Here is a 9,304-nt window from a genome sequence, read left to right as displayed (position 1 = left end):
TGTATTTGAAAGTGTGGATTTGTTAAATAAGTTGCCATGTCAGCAGGGGTGCTGGAACTAGGGGTGCTGGGGGTGCAGCAGCACCCCCTGGATTGAAGTGCTGTGCACAACAGAAGATGGTGGTGGTGATGTGATGGGATGGAGAGAGCAATTGTTTCAGTCCAAGGTGAAGCTAGCCTGGAGGGGACGTAGCTCTATATGCTCAGGCTACACAACCTGTAGTGGGAAAACTCTGTAAAGTGTTAAATAGCCAAGGTATGAAAGGACTGTGAAGGGAGAAATAGTGGCTGGTAACTATTTGTTTGATTGTTCTTTTTTTGTTTACTAAATGTCTACGGAGCTCCTGTGTTGTAAACCCTCATGGCACCTTTACCATGGAAAGGAAATGCTCATTTTTGTTCACTATAAATAAATTGCATGGGTTGCTTTTAACCATCCTTGACAAAAAAACCCAAGAACATTTTAGCTTTACCGGCAGAGACAAACCACCTCTCACATTCTGGAAGTTTAGTGTGTTTTCAGTTTGTGAAAAGCTACCTGAACATCTATTTTATGCATGTATTGTTGATCTCACCTGGGCAACAGGACTGGCAAAAAGCATACAGATTCATTTATTAATGGTTAAAAGATAACGATATCAAAGTTTGACTTGTTTACAACGCTGTATGTCTCGGACAAGTGATGGTTGTTTGTGCATAAAACTTTCATGAATAGTGTTACATGCATCTGATGCTGATAGATATGTCACCATTGTGCCATTTTTGCTTTTTAAAAAAAATATTTCAAATATAATAATTTAAAGACAGATCAGCAAAGAAAATACAAACAAAACCAATGTCGTCTGTGACTACTGGCACAGAACCTTAAAATATGTATACATCAGTCAAGTCAATAACTGCATGTACCTCCTTTAGAAAAGCGAAAAGCTCTCGGACACAACCTTTTGTGTTCTTGAAACATCAGTGCCTCTGTTTTGTCTTGTTTTATCGTATGGAAAGGGTTGTGGTTCAGGTACGGTTAGGGACTGTGTTCTTTCACCAAGGTTATGTGTTTTCTGCCTCAAGGTGGCAGTGCTGTCCATAAAGTGATCAATTGAAGGTGTTACTTCAATGGGACAGTTTTTAACACAGAACTTCATAACTGAAGTGCTTTAATTAACAGGATATGGCTGGGTCTCTCCCCTCCGTGTCACCTTTCTATTTTCTTCAGACAGACAGAGCTCTCTATGCGCTGTGTTGGGGTCCAGTGTGAACTGACAGGAATCCGATTGAAGAGAAGAGGATGGTTAGAGAAGAGACGGTTATAAGAGTGAAATCATAAATTTAAACAGCACAGAACCAACACAAATATAGTTTTTTTATTATTTATTTTTTGTCTTACATGTATTATATGCAGATAACCAATACCACCATGTGCTGTTAATGTTGGGCAATTACTAAGCCCATCAGATAGCTTTAGCAGAGTAGTCAATGTGTGGCGCATGGAAACACAACATACTGGATTGAAACCTAGACCCAGAGCCGGGTGACTCAATAGTGCCAATATAGTTTCACGTTTAGTGATTGTTTCCAAATACATGTATATGGGTTCAAAATAGACTTTTATTTTAGTATGTTATGTGGTTACTGAAGTACATATAATATTGTTCAATATGCTTTTGAGATTGTATGGTTATTCTCGTTATACAATGTAGCTGAAAGATATTATAGAAGATACTGACAATATAGTTTCAAGTTTAGCGATTGTTTTCAAAAGCATGTTGCCTAGTGTCGATAATAATGTACATATTATATGATATTGATTAATAGGCTTTATGAAATTTCATAGGTTTGGGTCTGAAGTTGTCTAGAAACAATACCGGGTAATGTGCTGCTTGTATATTCCAGACTGTTTAAAAATGTTTAACAACAATTTCAGACACTGTATAGATCTTCCAGATTGACTGCTTGATTTTACACATGGAGAATATCAGATTGAACATTCCCTTCACCCGAGGAGTGGAGAGGACGGACAGGGAGTTTAATACAAAGGTTTTCTTAAAACACAAAACAGTCTAGTTCATCTGGCAGATTGTTACAGTGGAATAAGGATAAAGCCTAAACCCAGGATAGAGCGGCTCAGTGAATGTGGTTTGGAATCTGTGTAGGAGGGTCATTGTGTCAGAGACTCCATAAAATGACAGAGTGCCGGCATTAAAGTCCAGATACACTCCTATTTTGGGGGAGTGGAGGGCAGTTATTGCAGTTTTCTTGTTATTGTGCCAGGCAGTGTAACTGGAATCAGAGCAATCCAAACTCCAGGACTTGTCATTGCGTCCAAGGATACAAGAAAGACAACCTCCTTTCCTGCTGATTCCTTTATATGTGACTCCTATATCAGTCCATTGCCCACTGCACTCAATCTCCCAGTAACAGCAAGTCCCAGACAAGCCCTCTCTGCAAAGCACTTGGGCCCGGCTGTCAAATCTTGCTGGGTGATCAGGATATGGCTGGGCCTCTCCACTCCATGTCACCTTTCTGTTCCCTTCAGACAGACAGAGCACTCTATGAGCTGTGTTGGGGTCCAGTGTGAGTAGGAAGGAATCTGATTGAAGAGAAGAGCACAGGTTAGAAAATCAAATCATTGAGAAAATCAACAGTCATTGTCTGCTCCATCTTATGTCCTCCCTGCTTTAACAGTCCCTGTTCCCTCCTCCATGCTCCTCCCTGCTCCCTCCTCCATACTCCCTCCTCCATGCTCCCTCCTCCATACTCCTCCTCCATGCTCCCTCCTCCATGCTCCCTCTTCATGCTCCTCCCTGCTCCCTCCTCCATACTCCCTGCTCCATGCTCCCCCTCCCTGCTACAACTTGAAAACAGTAAAAGGGCATTGGGAGTAATAGGATTATTTGTATTATTCTGGGTAGTTTGTGTGAATTCATTTTGCAGCTGGCAATCAATGAACAAAGCAATGATGCTGTTCATTTTAAAATATTCTGCATTTATATATCTGTCCTAATACTTATTGGAGAGGAGTGTAGATTAATGGGTTCACGATTACTATTAAATATTAATAACTGCTGCCCTCAAGCTCCACCCCTGTAGTGTTAGCTCTTCTCAAAATGGAGTGACACGTCTTTCAATCAAATGTTTCAGTGAAAACAGACTTACATTTTAAAAACTCATCTCTGTTCCTTGGCTCTGGAGCCTGCAGACTATAAACTGCAACATCATTCACTTGGTAGAAAAAATTGAGAAAAATAGAATTGAAACATTTGGATTAATACACAACACACACAAGATTCCAAATAGCAATCTGCCATGCTCTTAATCTTTAAGCACAAAGTGCATCTGTTCAGTTTATCAGTGTAGCAAAGGACCCAGCTAACTCCACCCTCATCAGGAATCTTTCACACAAGATCTAATCTAATACATCTCCAGCCACTCTTTTACTGAGGTGTTAGGTCCTTCCAAAAAGGGAGAATGTCTCTGGAGATAAGAACATAAGAACATAAGGAGGCTGTGTGGTCCAGTGGTTAAAGAAAAGGGCTTGTAAACAGGAGGTCCCCGGTTCAAATCCCACCTCAGACACTGACTCATTGTGTGACCCTGAGCAAGTCACGTAACCTCCTTGTGCTCTGTCTTTTGGGTGAGACGTAGTTGTAAGTGACTCTGCAGCTGATGCATAGTTCACACACCCTAGTCTCTGTAAGTCGCCTTGGATAAAGGCGTCTGAACAAATAATAAAACAAATAACAAGAACATAAGAAAGTTTACAAACGAGAGGAGTAAATTCAGCCCATCTTGCTCATTTGGTTGTTAGTAGCTTATTGATCCCAGAATGTCAGCTTCAACAACATTACTGGGGAGATGGTTCCAGACCCTCACAATTCTCTGTGTAAAAAAGTGCCTCCTATTTTCTGTTCTGAATGCCCCTTTATCTAATCTCCATTTGTGACCCCTGGTCCTTGTTTCTTTTTTCAGGTCAAAGAAGTCCCCTGGGTCGACAATGTTTTACTGGAAGAAAAGCCTTACCTTTTAAGCATCTGACACTGCTCTTAGACCCCAGGGTATAAACTGCAGTTTCATTCACTAAATAAAATACAGAAAAACTTTTTAAACCAAAGACTTTACTGTAGAGGATTTGGAATACAAACAATTCCTATACATCTTTGATTAGAAAGTGCAGGACTACAAGTTAGCATCCTATATGGAATGAATGTGTTGTTTAATGTTTGAATCCCTTTCTCTCTGTTTGAATGCTATTGTGTTGTTTTCTCGTGTACTGTCTTTAGAAACTCTCTTCCTTCCTGTTATCAACAGTCGAGATGTCACTGTAAATGATATCTACCAAAGGAATATATTTCACACCAACCTGTTTTGGTTATTTTGACTAATTCCCGCTTGCAGAAGTCCTCAATATGACCTTTAAGTTCAGATACAGCTTTCCTCACAGCCCCAAAAGAGATGTCTGTATTGACAGTAACGCTGGGTAAGTCTCCAGCTTCAGGAGGGGCACAGAGAGTCTGGAAATTCTACAACAGGAAAGTGGAGAAAAGGAGTTTTCATTGAAACAGAATGGGGTCCAAAACATTCCTGGGGAAAAGCAAGGATTCATTCAATTGGAGAGGTCTGAAACTGTCCCAGTTATGTACTTTTTTCTAACAAGCAGTGATGTTACCTGTAGAAAATGGATGTGATCCTCTGTATCTGAAAGCTGTTTCAGCTCAGCGTTTCTCCTCCTTAGCTCAGAAATCTCCTGCTCCAGTTTCTTCATGAGTCCTTCAGCCTGATTCACTGCAGCCTTCTCGTTAGCTCCAATCAGCTCAATAACCTCAGTGTGGATCTTCTCAATGGATCGGATCAGCTCAGTAAAGATCTTCTCACTTTTCTTTATTTCTATGCATGCAGATGTCTGAGTGAAAGAACACAGTATAGGAGACATGGTTAGAATTGATATCAACAACACATCAGGCATAGACAGTAAACTTCTGTAGATGTGTTCCAGTCCATCTGTTAATAATAATAACAATAATAATAATAATAATAATAATAATAATAATAATAATAATAACTACAACTTGTCAATACTCACTTTCAGTGAATCTACAGCCTGTTTCAGCTCCTTCACTACTTTCAGTCTCTCGTGGATTCTCTGTTGTATTTCTGTCTGTGTCTCTCCCAGCTGCTTCTGTGTAGAAACAGAGTGACGCAGTGACATTACTGATGGAGCATTGAGTGATATCCTGTCACACCCAACACAAGACTGTTTAAGTATGCTATTGAAAATGTCAGAACAATTTTAATTCAAATATATTTTACCTCTTTACAATGTTTGCATAATTCTGAGTGGTTCTGGAATATACTTTGCTCTTCAGTTCCAGTCGCACGCCGTAGACATCTGTAGCACAGGCTAGATCAGACAACATGTGTGTATAGTAGTAAGATACAAGACCATCTAGTGCACAGCTGCCAGCAACACAAAAAGACACTTGATCCACAGTAGCTGTCCACTAGATGGTATTGTTTCATACTAGTAACAGTGAATGATGGTTGATCCAACATGTGTTACATATTTGTTTAGTCAAGCAGCTAGGCAACTGAAGCAACTTTCTCCTTAATGTATATTTAGGGCTTCTGGTTTCCATTTTGTGATGATAAACACAGATAAATTCCCCCCGATACAAAAAAATGAAATCGGTACACTGGAAATGGTTATTTAATTCACACTAACTTTCCCATTGAAAAAAAACAATCTACAAAAAACAACCTTTCCCAGTGCAGGCTGGTCTCCAGTGTCCCTCCTTCCTGACTTGTATCTATCACTGATTCGTTCTGATTACTGTATATTGAGTGGCAGCACATTCCTGCATTTGTATTGCAGGATTGTACACGCTTGCAAGATTTAGATTTATAGAAATTAGACTCCAATTAGAATTGGAGGGTTGTTCTTGCTCGCAGGATTTAAAGCTTTGGTTTGACAGGGAGGGTTTACAAACTCATGGAATTTAAAACAAAATTTGCAAATTGTGGCGAAATTTAATAAATGCCTAGACACACAAAAACACCAGAAGAATACGTCCGTGACCAGAAGGATTTCATTGTGGAAGACAGCAAAGGAAAGAAGGTACTTGTAGGGTGGTCGAACAAAATTTTCAACAAAAAAATTCAAAATATATTATAAAATGTAGTTTTTAACTAACTTAAACATCTGTTTTAATCGTGTAAAAATGTGTTTTAACACACCAAATTCAGCTACTTTTTCTGCCTGGCAGCCATCTTGAATTTGTGTTACGCCCTGTGACAGGGTGGCTGGGCGGTGACGTCACGGCAGAAGCAGGAAGGGAAACTGACATCAGGGACTGCAGTTTAAAGTATATGACGCGGCGCGCCGTTTTATTTTCAAATAACAAAAATAAATAAAATATTTTAACAAAAAGAAACTGTGCTCACAGAGCAAAACAAAAGGGTAAACAAAAATAATCACAAACACAAAACAATACGATCCCAGGTCAGGCTGGGCAGTTGCTGTCACTGTACCTGGAATCTTTTAATTTTCGTTTCCTTTTGTTTTGTTTTGTTTTGTTTCTCTCCACTCTCTACGCTCCTCTCGTACACCCACCACAAGCTGGAGAGCTGCAGGCTTTTTATACAGGTGACCATCTCCTGATTAGCAACAAATTAAATCACCGAATTCATTCGGGAGATGGCCACCTTCTGCACGAGTTTTCTAAATCCTGTGTGGACGGGGCTTCCCATCCACGCTACTAAATAATAACAAACAAACGGCTACGCCGTCACAAATACATAAATAACAAAACAAAATAACGGGGAAACCCTGTTCTAAAATAAACAAATCCTGCTCGCCCTGTTACATGCCCTCTACTTACTTTGAGCATTCATAATTAAAAAAAAAAATTATATATATATATATATGCCTACAAAAAGATTAACACTTTACTAATAAAAACAATTATTCTAAGCTAGATGGTGGTAATTTATTGAAAGATCAAACATTTTAAGTGTACAAGCAAGCCTCCCAAAAACACACCTCTCACTGTGGGCAGACTGGCAAGAACGGCCTGGCACGGGCACAGCAGCTCTGCCAGTGCAGATAGATGCGTATGTGTCACTTTTAAAGGCACGGGCACAGCAGCTCTGCCAGTGCAGATAGATGCGTATGTGTCACTTTTAAAGGCACGGGCACAGCAGCTCTGCCAGTGCAGATAGATGCGTATGTGTCACTTTTAAAGGTATGGGTTTTGTTTACTATATATCAAAACACAATTATTAAAGTATTGTTTAAAGTGTGATTAGTTGATTAAGAAAATATTACTATCCCTGAGCTGCAATCATTGTTACAATATATTAAAGAGGCCCTGCATCATAGAGGCAGCACTGGGTGAAGCTCGCTCCGTCCTCCGGCTGCAGCACCAATTTTCCAAGCAAGGATCATATTTCCACCACATCACTACAAACACAAGCATGGCTGGCTCTTGGTTTAATGAAATTAATAAACACAGAGAAACAGAAGCCCTGTGTATATTGTATGTCATATTAATCTTGTATATTGTATGTCATATTAATCTTGTATATTGTATGTCATATTAATCTTGTATATTGTATGTCATATTAATCTTGTATATTGTATGTCATATTAATCTTGTATATTGGTCTTTTATTTCTCTTTTTTAAATTAGGTGCTTGACTTTGCTGGGATTTTGTTTTTCTTTTTTTTCAAACAGTACCAATTAAACTATAATATCTTAAACAATGAAACTGATATATGATTTTATTAAGGTGCAAGATACATAAATAAAACTAGGAATATACTGTAAATTATACAAATTTTAAACAACAAAATGTACCATAAAATAGCTGAACAACATTTTTTCTTATGCTGCTAGGTAGGGCTGAGGCCCTGCACATGTAAATAGTGTGCTTTTGTTTGATTGTAAATAATGGTTTTGCAAATTAAGTGTGTGCTAGATATGGCAGGTCATATTCAAATCCAGGTGTGGAATATGGCCATTTGTTAATTGATTAATGGTTATCAATTAGCCCTGTCTTTAAAAAGTGGCTGAAAATCCAGTTTCTTGGTTCTACAAGCAGGAATACAGACTGTCTGGGAAGGAGAGTGTTGCTGTAGGACGGACCCCTTACGACTGCGTGTGTTAACCAGGGTGAAAACAGCACAAAACGAAAAATGTATCTAGGATCACTGTGTGAGTTAACCGGGATCGCTAGCACTAGAAGGAATAGGGAAAAAGTTTAGGGGATTTTAATCTCACCCAAGTCTAGAGAGGAGGTGTCAGGGAGACTGTTCCTGGAGCGGGACCTCCTTTCTTGTTTGGTCAACTTTTATTTTCTAGTTGTTTTCAAGCAGTGTTTTGTTTTGAATGTTTTGTATTTTCGTATCAAAGAAAACCTCCTGTGTCTCTCCTGTCAATCAGCGATACCCACACCCGTAACAACACCCTGTTACACCCTGAAATACATTTTAGTACATCATAGTTTAGAAAGAGCAATTAAAAAACTATGGCTCTTTAAATAGCTCTTAATATACAATTAAAAAATTATCTAATATGAAACCGTATAACTTAGTAAACACACATGTTAAATATCCCTGGGAATTCTTATTTCCAAGGAGAGCTACAAGGAAATGGTCCAAACCTTTACCTGTTTCCCACTCCTTTCTTTCTCAGCTGAGACTGAATCATGGCTCTTGTGTTGCTCTTCTGTACACAACAAGCAAATACACGTCTGATCGGTTCTACAAAAGACCTCCAAAATCTTTTGGTGTTCAGGACAAAGCTTCTGCTCCAGATTTCCAATTGCATTGATCAGCTTGTGCCTCTTGAAAGCAGCCCCCTCATAGTGTGACTTGACGTGTGTTTCACAGTAAGAGGCCAGGCACGTCAAACAGGATTTCACAGCTTTGAACTTTCTCCCAGTGCAGAAATCACATGGCACATCTCCAGGTCCAGCATAACTTTGAGCAGGAGGAGGATTGAGTCCTGTCTTCTTTAATTTCTCCACAATGTCAGCAAGAATGATGTTTCTGCTCAGAACAGGCCTTGGGGTAAAGGTCTTTCTGCACTGGGGGCAGCTGTAGACACCCGTATGATCAGTCTGATCCCAGCAGTTCTTAATACACTCCATACAGTAACTGTGTCCACATGTTGTAGTTACCGGGTCCTTCAATATCTCCAGACACACTGGACAGCTAATCTGGTCCTCTCCTACCAGAACATTAGCTTCTGCCATTTCTGCTGCAGTGAGACAGAGACTGACGATTTCACAAGAAACAAAACTTCACTGTGCTG

General features: G+C 39.5%; 1 protein-coding gene across 2 annotated transcripts; it reads right to left on the bottom strand.

Moving 5' to 3' along the window:
- Nucleotides 1–1,349: 1,349 nt before the first annotated feature.
- On the bottom strand, nucleotides 1,350–9,304 carry LOC131732035 (tripartite motif-containing protein 16-like protein). Of its 2 annotated transcripts, XM_059021045.1 has the most exons (7): nucleotides 8,658–9,304; nucleotides 5,074–5,169; nucleotides 4,660–4,893; nucleotides 4,354–4,513; nucleotides 4,014–4,070; nucleotides 3,150–3,215; nucleotides 1,350–2,583 (listed from the first exon to the last, which is right to left on the bottom strand). In XM_059021045.1, exons 1-7 carry the CDS (start codon nucleotides 9,243–9,245, stop codon nucleotides 2,054–2,056), a joined length of 1,731 nt encoding a protein of 576 aa, XP_058877028.1. In that variant the 5' UTR covers nucleotides 9,246–9,304; the 3' UTR covers nucleotides 1,350–2,053. The 2 variants fall into 2 exon arrangements, with proteins under 2 accessions (XP_058877028.1, XP_058877029.1); XM_059021046.1 differs by lacking the exon at nucleotides 4,014–4,070.

Source organism: Acipenser ruthenus, unplaced genomic scaffold (assembly GCF_902713425.1).
Source record: "Acipenser ruthenus unplaced genomic scaffold, fAciRut3.2 maternal haplotype, whole genome shotgun sequence".
Lineage (NCBI taxonomy): Eukaryota > Metazoa > Chordata > Actinopteri > Acipenseriformes > Acipenseridae > Acipenser > Acipenser ruthenus.
The sequence above is the reverse complement of the archived record's forward strand: the minus strand, read 5'-3'. Positions and strand labels throughout refer to the sequence as shown.